General features: G+C 40.2%; 1 protein-coding gene across 1 annotated transcript; it reads left to right on the top strand.

Moving 5' to 3' along the window:
* Window positions 1-688: 688 nt before the first annotated feature.
* On the top strand, window positions 689-11,818 carry LOC111621273 (zinc finger protein 704-like). The gene is made up of 8 exons (XM_023363358.1): window positions 689-1,498; window positions 1,581-1,693; window positions 4,188-4,354; window positions 4,539-4,639; window positions 5,957-6,149; window positions 7,751-7,858; window positions 11,386-11,572; window positions 11,612-11,818. Exons 1-7 carry the CDS (start codon window positions 999-1,001, stop codon window positions 11,569-11,571), a joined length of 1,368 nt encoding a protein of 455 aa, XP_023219126.1. The 5' UTR covers window positions 689-998; the 3' UTR covers window position 11,572; window positions 11,612-11,818.
* The last annotated feature ends 7,269 nt before the right edge of the window (window positions 11,819-19,087 follow it).

The following is a 19,087-nucleotide window of genomic DNA, read 5'->3' as shown; positions in this document are numbered from 1 at the left end:
TGTGACGTAGTGAGAGGGAGGAGATTCGAACGGGGTTCGGCCTCCCGCTCCGGTTTTCGTACGACGTCGATTTATCGTCCGTCTCGCCCCCCCCCGCGTTTTGAGGAAACGTCGGTCTTCGCCGCTTAGGAAATAAACCTTCGAGAATATTAATAGAAGTGGCGTTTATAAAAGCGTCGTTTAACAAAAGTGAAGAGCGTAGGGGGAAAGGGGGAGGATGGCTTCCGAATTTCTAGTAAAAAATAAATGGTGGAGTACAGTACATTCCTTGGTCCGGAAACGAGACGTTTCCACTCCTCCGCTGCGTTCACCCAGAAGAGGCCTCCTCGGAAAGGAGGGAGCCGAAGCGGCGTCCGACGCCATCTTGAATGGGATGCCGCGCCGACGCGGCGAGATTCCGACACCCGGCGGCCTCGTCGAGACGAGTCGACTCGGCGGGTCGCATTCCGGCGCCGTTCCGTCTTCCGCGCGTCCTCCCCTCCGTCCTCCGGCGCCCGCAGAGGGGGCGAAAGAAGGAACGAGGTGTTCTCCCGGCCGGCGACGACCCCGGAGGGCCCCCCGCGGTGCGTGGTCCAAGCGCGCGGCGGAGCAAACGGGCGCGCGGCCCGCGACGGAGGGGGTGAGCACGAAGAAGTAATCGACGTAAACACCGCGGTCGGGTAGGGCCGGGAGCGGCCGCGGAGGGGAAAGGGAGCCGGAGAGGGAGGACGGGGGCGGGCCGGGTCGTCCCCCGGCGCTAGGGAACCCGGGAAGGGCCCGACGGTGCGTTTTTCGTCCGGCCGGGCCCGTAGCAACCGGACCAGCTGACGCGTCGGCCGACCAATGGCAAAGTGGGTCACCGGCGGCCGGGCCAATGGCGCGACGCGTCCGTCACATGGTTTTGTTGACGGTCGAGCCGGCTCGGATCCGTCAACGAGAGTCGAAGAGCCGCAGCGGAGGGTAGGCGACGCCACTCCGCGTAGTTTACGTCGACGGAAGAGCGGACGCGCGCGCGCCAGATGTCGACAGGCAAGCGCCTGGCCAAGAGGTCGATCCCCGGGACCAGGGTGTGCGCCCCCGTCGAGGACGGGACCTACGTGCCGGGCGTCATACAGGCATGCAAGACGGACGCCGACGATCGCGACGACGTCTACTGCGTTCTACTGGAAGACGACAGAAGGCGCGAGTACAAGGGACACCAGCTGATCGGACCGGGGTTCCAGAGCGTTTCCAAAGCGGTTCTAAAGACGGGACAGAAGGTCTACGTCACCTACAACGCCAGGGAAGTTTCGGCCACCGTTATCGGGCGCAAACCGGAAGGAGACGACGTTCTGGTCAGCCTGAACGGGCGTCCCTGCGTCAGACTGACCATGAAATCCGACGAGGTGCGGCTGCTGGAGAGCCGGAAGTCGGCCCGGCTGCAGGATCAGGACACGGACTACTCGCGACTGGCCGACGGACAGAGCGAACCCAGGCGCAGGGCCTCTTCCCTGGGCATCGACGTGCCTTTGGGAACGGGGTAAGTGACCGGAAGTCGGCTCGGGCACCGGACGTCCCGAGACGGCCACCGGAAGCAGTGACGTAACGGATCTTGTTTTCAGGGGAAGAAAGCGACGTTCCAGCGCGGAGGATAACGTGATGGACGATTGCACGGCCGCCATGGTGTTGATGAGTCTTTCGTGCAGCCCCAAGTCGAGTCGTCCTTCGGAGCCAGGTTAGTGCGCCATTTTTTTTTCGGTTTTTCTCCTTCTTCTTCTTCTTCCATCTTCCCGGGTGCGGGAGGTCGCCCGACGGATCGGGCCGTCGGCCGTCCTCCGCCGGGTACGGGCGTCGCCGGCACGCGCGCGCCACCGGGAAGTAAACAACCGGCCGGCGAAGCGGACGCATGCGCAGTCGGCGGTTTCCCGGCTCCGACCCGCCGCCGGTTCGGGTCGACGTAACCGGAAGTCGGTCGGCGGTGGTCTCGGCCGGTCCGCGGACTACCGATCCCGTTAAGTTCGAGAAGCGGCGAGAGTCCGGCCCGCGTCGCTTCCATTAAAACGAAGCGCGCGCTCGCTCTCTCGCGTCCTCATATCCGGACCGGTCGGCGTCCTCCCGAAGGACGATCCGGCGCTTCCGGGTGGCGCCGAGTCCGAGGCGAGACTTCGACCTCCGTCCTTTTCGGGATTCCCGTTCCGCTCCGAGTTGGCGGCCGTCGAATCCGCCCGGGACGACGCCGGAACGCTCGCCGGTCGGCACGGATCGAAGATGGCGGACGACAAGCGGAGCCAACGCGGAAACGGCGTCGCTTTCCGCTTCCGTTTTCTCTCGTTTCGGATCGAATTCGCCACTCCGCTCTCGTATACGCTCCTTATCGGGAAAGAAGATTTAAAAAAATAAAATAAAAATGGCGGTTCGCCGACCGCCCGTCTTAATCCGCGGGCGAATTAGGCGACGTGACGACCTCCAAACGGCGGCATTTCTAGGACACGAACGCGAAAACTTTTTCTACGACCTTTATTCTCGTTCGGTAAACGCATAGCGACGGCAGACGCTACGCCGACTACCAGCTGGCAACACTGATCCAACACTAGTAAAATCCGAGAACGGATGTGCCGCTTCCCGACTCTAATGTTTATTCGCTTCGGATTGCTTATCTTCGGTTTCGGAAAGTTTATCTTCCTTACAAAAAAAAGCAGCCAGACTGCACGGAAATTAAGTAGGACGATACTCGAAAATAAAAGATTTCCATCCCTCTATTGGAAACCGTAGATTCTGCCTCTACGATTAGTCTCGTATTAGTAACGGGTGCGGGACTAAGAACGAGAGCTTCCGTCTATTATAAAACACTTGAAATGCCGCTCGAACACGGATTGTTTTCTAAAGAAATTTCATTTAAAACTTAAATTTTCACTTATTTAAATCGTAAAGGCAATTATTAATAAAAATACTTTTAAAATTTAGATATGGGGGTGTTTAGAACGATGTGTTTAATTCCGTACTAACCGGCTTAGCCGCTATCAAACTTAATTCCTCGTATTAAACCCTAGTTAAATACAGGTCTAGTGTAATTTAAGCTATTAGTTAACCCCCCACCGAACTTAATTCCCTATTATGCCGGGTGTTAAAGTTTGTTAGGGGCTAGCCAATAACTTGTATACGTACAATACAGTGCTTGTATTAACACAAGTGTCAAAGCAACGGAAGATTTGTATTGGTGTTAAGTTAAATTAAAATTGATGGTAAAAAGTTCGAATTTAAACATTTTTCTTAAATTAAAAATCTTCTTTTTAGAAGTTCTAACACCATTATTAATCGCCTGTAGTACAGTTTAGGTGTGTATGGAACTGTTACGTAAGATTAATGGAAGTGAAAAAGCGTTAAAGAAGACATTTTTATATTAAAAAAGATTTATAATTTATGATTTTGGCACCTTTAAAATTAAATACGAACGTCAATTGGATTTAATTATTAAGCGTCGTTCAATGGGCCCACCGTACAAATTACGTATTGTCGATGTCTATTATTTATAAAAAAAACTTCTCATTGATTTAAATCTATGAGCTATAAATGTTAAGAAAATTTATTTATATATTTTTAATTTAAATCACTTTAAATTAATTAGTGTAGTTTTTTTTAATTGGGGAACTTTTAACTTATTTAGTCGTTATTGTCATTTGTCCGCCATCTTTAATTACACGCGGTTTAATTCAAATTACGTATAGAGATCGAAAGGTTGCGTCAAATTGAGGTTTGACAGTTCGTTTTCAAAATCGACCAATCGGGAAACGTCTCCCAAAGGAAATATAAATGTCGCCTTCGGGCCATAAAGTAATAGAAATCTAGGACTTTATCCTGCCCTAGAGTATCTTAAACCGAGAAGGTACCGTAACTTGCGAGCGGGTTTGCCCTCCGTGTCAAATTTTAGAGGAGCGACCTCGCTTCGAAGGAGAAACGTAATAAAATAAGCGCGGATGAATAGAATGGCGGGGAGGGGGGAACGACGGAGATGACGTCGTTTCGGTCGTTTTTAAGAAAACGAGGCGCTCCGCGGTGTTAAAGTAGGCCCGCCGGGCGGAGATCGGAGAGCGGCCCGAGGGTGTGCGACGCCCGGTTTCGTCGTCGCCGCCATCGCTTATCGATGATTGACACGCGAAGAGGAGGAGTCGGACGCGTCTCCGCCTCTACTCACGCCCAGCTGATTTTTTTTTCTTGTTTTGTTTCCGCAGGTCCCAGCGGCAGTTCGTGGGCCAGCGAGTCTAGTTGGTCGGGCGATCGGTCGCCCACCCGCAGCCCTCCTTCGCCCGACGATCGACTCTCGCCCTCCAGGGACGAGGGCATCGACGTAGATGACGTCGGAGGCTTTCGCAGGGATTCCTCCACCGCCGACTCGCAGGTGAGCGCTCGCACGCGGAAGACCAGTTTTTATGATCTATTAAAAATCACTGACCGTCGCGTAGCGCGTCGCTTCGTCCGCGAGACGACGAAAAAAACTGATATATGCCGGAAATTCTGACTTTCGACGGAAGTGACGTTTCCTAGTGTTAACGAGCGACTTTTTTTTCTTGTTTTGTTTTAAGGTGATGACCAAAATCGTCTTCCAATGCACTTGGCCAGGATGCGCCAAGCGGTACGCCGTCTGCGAAGACGTGGAGAGACACGTCTGCGTCACTCATTTGGGGTGAGTATGGGTGTCGATCCTCTTCGATAATAAACTAACATACATTTCTATTATATTTCCTTCCGTCATTTTGTAAGCACGAGAAAGTGTATCGCGAAACTCGCGCCTTTCTAATCTCCCTTTCTTTTTTGATTCGTATACAAGTAAGGTACTGTATTCCGTAAAGATTAGTAGCGAGGCATATTAAACTATTAATAAATAAAATTTTATAAAGTTAAAATAATAATTATTGAATGGTTCAAACTTTCTATTCTTGGCGCTTTCCTTTGGTACTCGAGTATCCTAAATCCTTGGGAACGAGTAGATAAAACTATTGAACACTGGCCAACGAGCTGGTCAAGTGAGTGAAGTTTTTCGGGCTTACTTTACGTCTGTAACACCTAAATACGGGCCAGTTTCTCATAGAAAGTCCTCCCGGAAGGCATACCCATTCGGCAAATCGTTTCGCGTGGCCATAAACGAATAAACCAACCTAAATCCTTTACAACTCAATTCCTCAAAAGGCATTATAAATCTCTACAGTTTCTTATAAAAGTTAAAAATCGTCATTTTAAACGCTTAAAATCTGAGAAATGGTATTCGCTTCGTCCTAGGAATCTCTAGGCCCTTCCTGAAGACGAATGGGGATCTGGTTCGGATGATCAATGAATGATTTCTATCGCTTTGAATGGGAGCTAGCGGGTGCGATTGTTCTCGTGTCTTACTACTGAAGAATAATTTTGTTTTCTCGAGTATTTACGTAATTGTTCTCAGCAGCAATGGCGCCGAATGTATATATTAGTCGAAAACTGGAGTCGAGTCGTCATAATTTCTATAAAAATGATTCCAGTTTGTTGGAAACCGAACTTCTTATAGTTCCGTTAAATAGTAATAAGTTTGCATATACATCATTACGAGGAGACGTATGGAGAGAGAAATTGGCACACGTAAACCGAAAGCTGGCACATCTACCCTTTCTGTGACTACCAGTGACCGAGTAGATAAAACCATCGAAGATTGGTAGATGGCCACGTGGAGTTTTTTCGGATTTTCTTCACGTTAATAACATTTAAATACGAGCCAGTTTCTCATAGAAAGTCCTCCCGGGAGGCATCCCTCTCGGCAGATCGCCCACGTGTTGCGTTGCCGTAAACAAAGTAAATTAATCCACCCTTTCTGTAGGAAATAGCCTGTACATGAAAATTAAGGTTGTAATTTACTTACGACGCAAGAATTAGACTTGATTCGAGTCTCTTTACGAGTCTGTTATTCTTAATAATGTAAATTCGGATACGTAATTTACTAATTATAACGTCGAGGATTGTTGTTTCGTTTCAGGAGGAACCGAGTGGGAGAAGCGGATCGCGAAGAAGAATTCTATTACACAGAAATCGAAGTGGAAAATTGCCGGTCCGTACCTCCGTCCGTCCGGGGTCCCAGTATATATTCTTCGTCCGTGCCCACTCTCAGCCATCTGGACATGGCGCGACCCCCTCACGAAGATCCCGAATATGGACGTCGCTCGGCCGAAGTAAGTCTTTTTTTTTATATCTTTTTACTCTAACGTCTGCTTATAACATTTCCAATTGTCAGATACGGCTACTGCCGGGTGGATAAAACCACTGAACACTGGTTGGTCGTGGGTTCGCGCCCGGTCAACGAGCTGGCTACGTGAAGTTTTCCAGGTTTTCTTCACGTTAGTAACACCTAAATAGGGGACCAGTTTTCCATAGAAAATCCGCCCGGAAGACATCCCCCTCAGATTGCCCACATGTCGCGTTGGCGCAATCCAATTGTCAGATAAACCCAGTCGTGTAATTGGCACTGTACGATCACTGCGAACTTCGATCCAGTTTGATCAAGGATATTACACAGGTTTATAAGAGCTTAGCATATTCAAACCGTTGATTTATACATGCAAAAAGACCATCGATCGTTATTCTTAAAGATATTTTCAAAAATCTACGGTTAACCAAATCGAAGAGCGCCCAATGTGATTGTCTGTGGCTCAGGCCCTAATAAGGGGGTCTCTCTTATTAGGGACTGAGGGGGATTCCCTTGTAAGGGGCTCCCTTATTATAGCTGGACTATTTGGCTCGGGCTTCACATTTACGATGGCCTCAAAAACATTCAGTAGAAGTTACTTATTCAAGAAAACCGTGAATTTTTATTATTTAAAAAATTGCACTTATATTTTCTGAGGGTCTCAGAAAGGTAACTGATCGGAACCTCTCTCAATTCCTGCAGTTATTTTGCATTCAAATTCGATAAAACGAAATCTAATTAATCTTATGTTGTATATCGATATTTACTATCATCCTTCGTGCGTACGCGTTTTCTACCAATGCCAAACGTTATTAGAATCCGATCAGTTGGAAATCGCCATTCGTACGCTACGAAGCTGTTTCTTTTCAGTTTTGAATTCGTGAAAATTTCGAGCCGAAAGTTCTCGAGCTGCCCAGAAGATAAAACCACTAATTGGTCACGGGTTTGCCCTGGCCAACGGTCAGGACACGAGTAGTTTTTCCGGGTCTTCTTCACGTTTGTAACGCCTAAATGGCTAATTTTCCATAAAAAGTCCCGGAAGGCATCCCTACATGTCGAGTTGCCGTATACAAACAACCGTAAAATTTTTACGGATCCGGATATATCCGGCTTGTTTGTTACCTCCGATCTGCCATTTTGGATAGGTTTGGCCAACCGGCTTGCCTATGGATAGATTCTGATATTGTGGATAAGAAAGAACCTACAATTATAACAGATGAAGGCTTTTTAGTGCCCACAGAGCGGAGCGTTTAAATTCATAAGGATAATTTAATCAAAAATATTCAATTTGCAATAAGAATTTTAATTGACATCTGGTTTTGGATTCGAATTCAGTCCGGATTCTCGCGATTTTTTGTGGATAATTCGGATGGGCACTTCTTCCTCATCCGTGTCCACTGATTCGTTGAGGATCGGAGGAACCATTTGCAACGAGCAAAAGACATTCTTTTTACAAAGTTTTAAAACTGTACTATAGATTTCATACGGAAATGTTAATTCAACGAATTAAATATGAAGGTTTTCGAATGTGGAGATTATATAATTGAAATTTAAATAATATATTTTTTCTTTATTTTTAATCCACAGCATCCCGTATTGCTGGAAACAAGTTCAGGTCCTGTAAATATACCATCTTCATCTTTTCCAATGTCCTGGTCTATGCACGGATATCCTGCCAGTGCTCCAAGCACGATGGTAAATATTTTCTTATAACTTAAAAATAGAATCATAGTTCTAATTATATTTTTTTGCGCGAAAAAAACACTTCTACAGTTTCAATGAGGAAGCCGTAGAAATGTTTACGTAGTAGCAGATTTGAAGAGGAGCTTAAAGTTTCGAGTGTTGCGTGCCATTGAACTTGCAGTTTAAGTACGTTAGCCTTCATCGTGTTGCAACTTTCGGAAAAATATTGCGAGAGCGTAATCACATCTGCCGAGTTTGTAAGAATCTGTTAGTAATCCATAGAGCTACTTGGATTACAATTTCCTGTTGATAGAAAAAAGTTGAATTAAGCAAAATAAAACATTATACATTTACATTTTATTGACTCTTACATCGTTTAGTATGTGATTTTACAAAACTTAGGAATGCAAATTTCATTATACACCTCATTGATTATACATCTCTCCCTGGGCAGAACGCCCACGTATCACGTTGCCGTAAACCAGTGTCGTAACTAGCCATTCCTGTGTCCTGTGCAAGAATTTGCATATATGCCCCTTAATTAATTAGGTTTGGGAAAATAATAAAACAAATGCGTGCATTTTGGGCCCCCTTCCAAGTGGGTCCTGTGCTGGTGCACCTGTTGCATCTGCTTGGACTGGCGTAAACAAGTCTAATCTAACTAACCGGCCACAATTATGCTCATTAGAAGTGAACCATACACTCAACGAGATCGATCAGCACGGGTAAAGTCCCGAATTTTTTGTCATAATTCTGTGGTTTCAATTTTACAATTACTTTTGCGCCGCATTACACGTGATAAATTACGGGCAGAAGACAGCATGCAATGAAATCAATATTTATTTGTAATACAAAAGAGAGCTTTGTGGTTTAAAATTTTTGGCCTTATCCAGGGCCCTGACAATAAACTTTTTGGGATCGAAAAAGTGTCCGTGGCGGTTATGTGCGAAGCAATTTGAGCAAAGAATCTATAAATTCATAGCTTCTAGCAAGTAACGGCGTTTTCCATCTTGCGAATACTTCTTAATTGGGTTTACTTGTTAGTACCGAGTTCTTTCCATTGAGATGGTCTCGACTATTCAATGGACGTATTCAACTTAATGTCTTTTACTTGACGTCAATGTTGCTATCTTTATTCGCCATATGCAATGCATTTTAGTGGTGCGGAAAGAGCACGTTTGCTAGGCTTTTATTCGCCCACCTTTCGTTACAATCCGTATAGGTTAAGCTAGTCAATATTTGGATATATTTTTGCATGAATTGCTACTACAAATGTAATAGGATCACAATGAAAAATTGTGTTAAGTTTACGTTGGAAAAGCTTTCGAGATATTCATTTAAATAATACCCTCTTTGTTGATAATTTAAGATGGTTTTAGTTTCAATAACAAAAATGGCCGCTAAAATCACTTGACTTACGCTAAGATCACCATTGAGTGTAGACGGCTCAGAATTCCTTTTACCAAGGTAATTTTAACATTTTAAGTTATAGCAACGTGTAATTTCTTTTCCAAAACGAAACATCTTCGTTAGAATTGCCTGTAGAGCAATGGTTTTTCAGTATGGTTTTTATCTGTGTTTCTAAGGATGTGGTAAGGTAACCATATCCAATAATTTATATGAATTATTGGGTATCAGCCGTCTTAAACATACACCAAAATAGAGCCACTTAGCCCAATTAACTGTAGTTTTCGCAGGGAAAGAGTAGACGTGAGTCAGTCTGAGCTGGAAGGATTTATGTCAGATGAGAGATCAGAACTCCCAATAGAGTAGCCCCGTGTCTCCTTCCATCTCTTTGATGGAAGGAGACACGGGGCTACTCTATTGGGAGTTCTGATCTCTCAGTTTTTTTTACATTTTCAAAGAGTTTTTATACCATTAATCACACGTTTTACACGTTAATCACATGTCTCCTTCCATCTTTTTCATCTGACGTAGACCCTTTCAGCTCAGGCTGACTCATGCCTGCATACTCTTTCGCTGCACGGACTATTACTTAATATGGTAGTTTCAGAAAACCACTGCTTTAGAGAAATATAGTTGCAACCACGCTGTTTAGTAATGCGACTATAAAAAGAATTATTTATTAAATAAGCAAAATTTAATGACTTTCACGCGTTTAACCTTAAGTAAGCTGAAAGATTTTATGAGTAATGATAACAGAAATGTATCAAAGTATGTATATTTGTAAATGCAAATTGAGTCAAAATAAGTATGAAGATGGATTTCAATAGAATATCATACGTGCAATTCGTATGACATTCAGAATTTGTCAGTTATTTTAGGTAAGGAATTTATTTATAAATATATTGTAACGCGACAGATTACTTGTCGCCATAAAGAATCTATTATCGTGAGGAATTTGAGTTCGAATTCTGTCCTTATTTTCATAATTTATTCATTATAATTCGGATACCTAAGTAATCGGTATCTTCCAGTCAATTGCACAGAATAATATGCATTTGACTGGAAGTATTGATATAATTTTACACCGCTGAATTTAAGCTTGATAGCAAAACTAGAGATGATCTTTAAGCATGACTTTTACAATCTTTCAAGCCCACCTGTGGACGAATGGATAAAACTACTGAACACTGGTAATTGGTCGGGGGTTCCCACCTCCAAAAGGCCAAGATTTGTTGGATTGGCTCCAACAAAATCCAAAACCCCAAAACGGTGCAAATGTGTTTAGTTCTGTATCTCTTCTTGTAGCTCTCTGTACAAGCAAAGTCTTTGATTTTATTGGTAGACGATATAAATCTTTCCAAAATCTTATCTCTTCCATTTGTTTTCATTCTAAGACAACTCCAATTAGGATGCCAATCTAAAAAAGAAATGGGGCTTTCAATGGTTTTTAAGGCTGGTAATTGGCGTTTGGTATGTGATACACCCAATCTTATGGGAGAATATTGCTACGTTCTAGGGTTGTCGTGAAGCAATGGTGAGGACCACTGCTGCTGCCGGATCATTTGTTGATGAAAAATAATATCTAATATTTACTTCTTGATAAATAAGTATTGCAAAATGTTGACTCTTAGTTCATTGTAGTTTGATTGGTTTCGTTGTAACTCGGATCAAATTCATGCTGTATTTCATGGTTAACGATAGATCTCCAGAATAAGTATCGATTCGTTAAATTTCCTGAAGAAAATATGCTGTACTTTTATGTAAAAAAATATCATTTAATATTAATTAGTTTAAATAAAATAGTGAATGATCAGCTTTCTTGCATTAGAGTAAACGTTTTTGCATCTGAAGTTTCGTGACTTTCGGATCAAAATTTGTCTTTATATCTATGATATAATTTTGTAGAGGTTTGCATTTCGGTAGCTCGTTGTAATCTATAACAAATTTATTATAATTCCTGTGATGATTCATTCTTAATCCATAGATTAAAGTTGGATTGAGGATCATACGCGCCTTATAGAAATTAAGAATTGGGCACTAAAGATTCTTAGTTACAATATTAGAGCCTCGTTATCTGTTAGTACATTTTATTCATATTTCACTTATGTTTACAGCAAACATTTCTATTACAGGGCTCTTCTCCGCAGAAATTTTTACGATTGACTTCCAAGACGGCCTCTTCGCCCGGTAAGGTACCTCCACACCGGAAGGGAAGGTCGGAAAGCCGGAAGTGTCGGAAAGTATACGGAATGGACAACAGGGAAGCCTGGTGCACGCAGTGCAAGTGGAAGAAGGCCTGCAGCAGATTCGTGGACTGAGATTCTGTAAAATGATCTCGTACGACCAACGTCGTACGAGATCATTTTTCTCGAGAATTGGTTGGTCACCATGTGCCTTACTTTTTTTTTATACGATTAACGAAATCCCCCCGGAGACCATAGCTCCCATCGGACGCTCATCCTTCACCGTATAAAAAATTTTTTTAAAAATTTTAAACCCGTGTATAAAACGCCAAACGGTTTTTTTGTATCTGTCGTGTTATATGTAAATAAATAATCATACGTATAGACTTCTCTTTGACTTATACTTCTGAAGATTATAGGATTCAGGTTCATGGTCGTGGGTTCGCGCCTCTTCAATTGGGTGGCCACGTGGAGATTTTCGAGTTTTCTTCATGTTTGTAACAACTAAATTATACTTTAATAATAATAATAAAAGTGTTTCCCCTAAAAGTTCGGGAGGACTTTTATGGGAAGTACTTATTATTATTATTCAAATACTTAATTTTTATTTGATAATAATTAAGCATAATTGATAGGTAAAAGTAATTAACTATACAACAGGTAATTACAAGATGAAATATGTACTCAAATAAGGAAAATAATAATTCAAAATGACAAAAAGTGATAAAATATTTTACATCATTTCGTAATTATAAAAAATATACAAGATAATTGATCATAATTAAAGTTCCGCTACTGCTTCTTATCAACCTTGAAATTTATTACCTTTTATAATATATTGACGACTTTCGGGAAATCATTTATGCGAAAAAGTATTAGTTGAAAAACTCTCCGTAAGGGGAGAAATGGCGCTTTTTCATAAAAGTAATCTTACTAGATTGATTCAAAAGAAATTATCGTTAACAACTTATTAATTTTCGAAAAAATATTTAAGAATGTGAAGCTCTATCTTGCAAAAATTGTAACAATAAATAATGCTTTTTTCAAACTCTCCGCCCTGTGGGCATTAAGAGGGCCTTTTTAGCATGCCCATTACGGATTCGGCCAGGCCCAAATGGGCGGCCGAGTGATGAGGGACTCGATATATCCGGACGGACTACCCCCGAAAAATTGCTGAGGATTTTTCGATCCTGGGTCCCCCAGAGCGGTAAGCTGCTACCTTGACCGCTCGACCATGGATGAGACAACGATGCGGTTATCCCAAGCGGAAAACTAACAGGAGCGACAAAATGGCCAGTTAAAAATGTTCAAAGGGAAAAATAAATAGAAAATAATAATAATAAACCGAATACAATGAAGTCCCATAAATGTACTTTTAAGTTATTTATAAATGCTTGATACAAGAGTGCCAGTGCTGAAAGTGCTCTCTGTCGGCAATCGTTCTGGAAGCCCTGTTGCAAAAATAGATTTTGCTCAGGTGCAAGTTACCAGGGCCCACCAGTGGCCAAGAGGACTTTGTTCCTTGAATTCTGGGAGTTCGGTAGTGGGTTCGCGCCTCGCTCGAACGGGCTGGCCACGTGGAGTTATCCGGGTTTTCTACACGTCTGTAATGCCTAAATAGTGGCCAGTTTCCCTTAAAAAGACCTCCCGGAAGGCATTCCCCTACGCAGATCGTCAAAGTGTCGCGTTGCCATAACTTAAAGAACAAACAAAGCAAGTTATCAGCAAGGCGGCACTGCTCTTAGATACTGTATAATTTCCATAGCTAGGTTGGGTTGATTTATATATGTCGACTATGACCCCTCGCCACCCGGCTTTTTATTGTGAGCGTCGGAGAAGTCCGACAAGAGAAGAAAGTCCTGGGGTCTCTTAGACCTGTTTAAAGAGCTCAAGACAGAATCCGTAAAATAAATTTTACGTCTATAAAATAAATTTACGTAATACCAAATGCAGGAAGAGAGAAAAAAAGAAATGTCATAAACCGAGATTGTTATGAGGAAGAAAATATCAAGGAACCTGTGTCCACGATCGCTTTTTCACAGTCTGGTATAAGATGACGAGGGACACTCTCTCCAACCTGTGATACAAATATTTCAACCTTTTCAGTTTTTACTGATTCTACTTTGTGGACATTAAGAGAACCTTTTTAAATCATACTTATTTTGGGTTCGGTAAGATCACATGGGCAGTGAAGTATACGACAATGCAACACGCTGGTGATCTGTCAAGGGGGATGACTCCCGAGAGGACTTTCTATGAAAAATTGGTTCTTATATAGATGTTAGAAATGTAAATAAAACTCGGAAAACATCAGGTGACCAACCATAATAGGGTACACTACCAGGTTTTATCCACTCGATCACTGATGGGTGAATTCCGCACGGACCGCCCATTAAAAATTCCTGGAAGTTTTCGCCTATTTGGATTTGATTTCGGGTCTCTCAAAATAGTAAATAGAGCTTGGGATTTTGTTGTCAAAGTCCCCAACTTGTAGAGAATAATTAAATGTAAAGTACAGTATGTAGCCTATATCTTTGATTCGCTCGTATCTCATGTTAATCAATCGATCATTTTAATTTATAAAATAATTTATACTTCAAACAGAAAAACCGACTGTTTTCATTTTGTCCTCTAATCCAAAATTTCGAATTAGTTTTGTAATTTTGCGAGGTCACACCTTCGTATTTGTGTCGACATAAAAAAAAACTTTTTTTCACCTTGTACCAGTAACACTTATTAATTAAATATATGTCATTTACTTTCTTACGATTTTCATTTTATTAAATTATATTTTCATTATGCCGCGCCGCTTTCTAGTTTATAACAAAAAAGTATTCGTATAAAATGTACGTTGTGATAATCGGGAACCATCGTCTAAAAATCATAGCAATCTTTAACACTGGCCGATTCATTTTTAACGTTTTCAATTTTTTGTTCTTTGCCAACGTAATCGATCGCGATATCTCCGGGCACGGACGAAGTGTAAGAATCCGAATTTCATTATTAGAAATGGTGGATTCGAACCGGAATCCTTCCCGAGGGTTGTTTTTAACTTACGAAAGGGGAGGCCGTCTTATATAATTTAAACGAATAAAAATATTTAAATCGTTAAACTTTAATTATTCGAAATTAAAATATACGCAAATTCACCACCATTTTTATCGATAACGATTTTGAAAAATAAGATCATAGCTACGCGACGAGTTGGCAACACTTCATCCGCCGACATTTTTTTTCTTTCTTTCTTTTTTTTTTTGTGTTTTTGTCTTTTCGACCGCTCGGTGGCGCCAGTCAATTCGTGTACGCGCGATCGACCGCCATTGGAATAGGGGACCGCCGAGGGCGGAAAGGTGCGGATGTTTCACTGCATCCCTCTGCTAGGCGGAGGCCGTCGTCGGGTGGAGAGCTTAGACGGGCGCCACGGCGGCCTGTCGTCCGTCCCCGACCACGTCCTGCGCCAATCCGCCTCTCTGCGAGAACTGCTGTTAGACGTCAATCGCATCTCCGAACTTCCTCGGGTAAGCCAATGTTGCCTTTTTCTCAGCTCTTCCCTTCGCCCTCGGGGCACAGATCGAAACAAACGCTTGGCCGCCGCGATTGCCTTCGGTATTCAATCGTCTTCCGTCATTCCCGACGTCGGAGACGATTCCATCGCTCCGAAATGTCTAACGATATCGAATTGGACCTATTTACTACGTTAACGAAGAGGCGTGGTGCCGGATAACGACCTACGACCCCAAAACAAACAGCATACGGAGTAACGTCTACGTGCAATCCACCCAAAACAACTCTTTCGGACTGTTATTCTTGGCCTTCGTACTTATTTTTAGTTGTTTCTCCTATTAACTCACATTTTTAACCTATTCTTATTTACGTGTAGAATGAAATGATGCAGCACTTTGTTTGTCACGGAAATACATTCCGTCTAATGTAATATTATTACTCGGCTTGTAAGTTATAAATGATAAATGTAGGGATCGCAGAAATTTAGACTTAGACGTGAAGATGGTTAATTTGCCGACAAACCTTGTCGAATACGTCGGGGTTTGCGGGCAGATTAAGCTTCTCGAAAACTGAGGTTTGTCGACGAAATTACCTTCTTCTCGATAAGTAGATTAACGACGGAGTGTGTTGGACGAAACCTTTACCGCCCAGTAAATAGCCGAGGTGCTTGGTTTCTCGGCAAATTAAGCTTCGCTTCTAAATTTAAGCGATTAGTAATAGAAGTGTAGAAAAAGGATGGTAATCTGATGCGATGGATGTATTCAATGACAGAAGTTTTTTTTTAAGTGAGAGTGATGCATCTGGATGACACTCTTCGAAGAAAAAGGAAAGGAACGTTATAAAATTTTTCAAGTCTTTTCTAATTAAAATTCATTTTTTAAGATTTATATTGTCTCTTGTTTGGTATTTGTATACTACTTATGAACTAACAGTGGCAAAAAGTGGGAATTTTATTGAATTCTCATTATAAAGTGTTTTGTCCGTTTAACTTGGTTCCTCCGAGATTAAATCCCGAGTTTGCCTTTGATGCGTGACGCAGAAAATGTACTGGCTTTTTACACGTTCTGAAAATATTAAGAAAATGTAATGAGGGGTTACTACTATGTATTTTTATGCATTCTAGCCACGTTTTGCTATTATGTGTCCTAAACGACCGAATTTGTGTATTGTGCATGTACGCATCTTTGTGTATTTTATGATAAAGGTATTCTTAAAATGCACATATTCTTAATTGTAAGAATGTACAATCTAATTGTGAATGTACATTCTTACAATTAAGAATATGCTTTGGCGTGAGAATTATATAACTTCAATCAACTGTCTTGAACTATTATCTCCAAATACTCTCAGAAAAAGATGACAGATTTAATGATTAGAATTAATTAATTTAGAACATCTAGACAAGATAAATCTGAAGTAGAATTTCCCCCACAAGTCTGGCGAGTATGTTATCAGTTATTCTATTCTTACCTTCGTTCCATTTTTTTCCTTTGGACGTTTGTGTAATCTTGAATTATAATACAATTGTAGAGATTGGCTCGATTTGACTCGTCGATTGGGATGTTTTTGTCTATGGGAAATCCTTGAATTACGGCACAAAAATAATAATTTTCAGCAATTTGGTTGGGCATTATGCAAATCAGACCACGGTTTGCTATTGTATAGATTTCTAGCAGTTTTATAAGCGAGTAGAAAAGTGTGTTACTTATCAAGAATATTACTTTGAATAATAAAAACTTTTTCAATGCTTTTTATAAAGTCATGTAGTTTTAGAAGTTAATTGCCAGATTTTATATCAAACAATAAAACATTATATACAAAGATACATCTCATTAAGATAAGTATTAAATTTAAAGGATGATTATCTCATTTAGATATTTTCAATGATGAAGCAAGTCAAAGTTAAATGATTCAGCATTTGACTTTGTCTTGCATTACAATGCATAAATTATCTATACATATTTAACTATTTTAGAAATAAATATGAAAATCAAAATTACAAATGGATAAATTACCTTAGAAATATTCATTATTTTGTTATTTTGAATAGTTTTTATTTCACTTTTTCAGTTATAAACACAGACATTTTTTTTCATATTCCTTTATTATAAAATTATAAAATTTAGCATGCTAAATAGTCAAAAGAAGTTTGGCAATTAAATATTATCCACTTTTTTAAATATTAATTAATGGAAATTAAACTTTCAAATTAAAGAAGTTTTAGGCAAATACTTAAATATATATATATATTTTTAAGTATTTGTCTATATATATATATATATTTTTTCAATTATTATCTCACCTTCAGATCAGATCAAATTATAGGAATAAGCATTTGAATAGAATTCATGCTTGGAAAGATTTTGGAACATTTCCATTTATTTGGCCTGTTGCCAAAAATTGCAAACTTGACATTTATTTTTTTTATAACCAAATGTTTTGATCCTTTAGAAATAAACATATCCTTGAATAAAGAATTAAGCAAATTAAAATATACAAAATTTTGTTTTTTAAAGGACTATCTATGATAATGGGGTACACTTTACTCTCTTGTTAATTGGTCAGTTTTTTTTTAAATGTTATAAAAAAGCAGTTCTAAATGAAAGTGTTAATTGTAAAAGACTTAAATGATTCCTTTTTCCAATTAATGACATGGTTCTTGTGTAGAGTTTGCTGTGTTAGTCCAATGAAATCTCTTAGAGCAGTGATACTCTCTGGTCTGCGGAGCAGTGATGGTTCGTGAACAATTTATTACTCGGCTGTGACAAGATAGCACTTAAAAGTTTATAATTTTATTTATATTAATAAGATTATTCAAAACTAACTTTAAAAGTCTTTTAAAATCATGTTATTTTATTACTTTCTTTTTCTTTCTTATTTAAATACTCAGTGTGAAGGATTTCTAGTGGACTGCAGATTGAAATCAGACTGGGAAATTATTTTAAAATTGCTCACTTACAAATCTAATTTTTCAAAATGATTAGAACCAAATTTGTTATATTTTTCGTACTAATTTGGTCTAAATATTTTTTAAAAATTGCATTTGAACTCTGTTCTCTGTTTTATAACTATTTTTATTTAATTTCACAAAAATACTGATCTGTGAGAGGTTATAAGTGAAAATTGGTCCGTGAACGCAAAGTTTGAGAAGCATTTGCTTAGAACTTCTATGCACCTTTAATATTCTAAAACCTGGAACTACCTATATAAAAACAAATATTACACAATGTTTTGTTGATTACACCACTTCAGTAACCTTAGTGTTAAAATGTACTTTTAATAACCTTGTGCTAAAATTGTTTTTGAGGTGCAAAATGATTACAAGATACATGATTACAAAATAATTACAAGATTATCTTGTAATCATTTTGCACTTCAAAAATGTTTCAGTGCAAAAAGTCTAAATGCAACTCCTCAGAAAAATTAAAAATTTATTTCTAATAACTGCTAAGTTTATTACACTTTATAAAATATTGATTAAAATTGGATTAATGAATTTGTTATATCGTTCAGATTTTGTTAAAGATAATCATGTTTGTGTTACCAGTAAGTCATACGAGCACATTTCAGTGAATGGTTTTACTGATTTTTAGAGTGACACACTCAATGTGGTATTGCTATTTTTATAAATTGAGACAAAGCATTTCAATCAGTTTAATATTTGATTTGCTTCTTAAAGAGCTTCATTGTTGAACTGATTTTTTAAATATGATGATATGGATGGAACTTGTACCTATCTTCATCATAGATAGATCTGGATCTATGCTGCTTAATATGTCAAATTTGAAATATGTAAAAAGTTAGTATTTAGGGTATAGGTGCACAACAAATTTCTGGTATCCAATTTGGAATCACTCCAAAGCTTTAATGGATTAACCATTTTGCTGGACAAACCGTGTCATATATATTAACTAGCAGGTGGGCCCGGCGTTGCTCGGGCAAAAGTAACGATAACTAAGATAAAGATTATTACGTTACAGTCAACCTTACCCGTTTTCACAGAATGCAAGAATTGGGTCCCCTTGTTTCCAGACTAATTAGAGAATTTTAGATGGGTCTAAAAATATGTTCGATTTCCCGCAAAAATGAAAAAAACTGCATCTGCGTATTGCACGTCGCTTTCTCTTAACAATTCCATTGTTACGTA

This window comes from Centruroides sculpturatus, unplaced genomic scaffold (genome assembly GCF_000671375.1).
Source record: "Centruroides sculpturatus isolate CEXI.00-Female unplaced genomic scaffold, Cexi_2.0 scaffold271, whole genome shotgun sequence".
Taxonomy (NCBI): Eukaryota; Metazoa; Arthropoda; class Arachnida; order Scorpiones; family Buthidae; genus Centruroides; species Centruroides sculpturatus.
Note: the sequence above shows the minus strand (reverse complement) of the source record. Positions and strands in the feature narration are given on the sequence as shown.

Bases quoted from the DNA above. Each gene is read 5' to 3' on its own strand.
- LOC111621273 (XM_023363358.1), top strand. From the start codon at position 999: ATGTCGACAGGCAAGCGCCTGGCCAAGAGGTCGATCCCCGGGACCAGG. The intron at 1,694-4,187 runs GTTAGTGCGCCA...TTGTTTCCGCAG, and splicing joins GAGTCGTCCTTCGGAGCCAG to GTCCCAGCGGCAGTTCGTGG. The intron at 7,859-11,385 runs GTAAATATTTTC...TTTCTATTACAG, and splicing joins CCAGTGCTCCAAGCACGATG to GGCTCTTCTCCGCAGAAATT.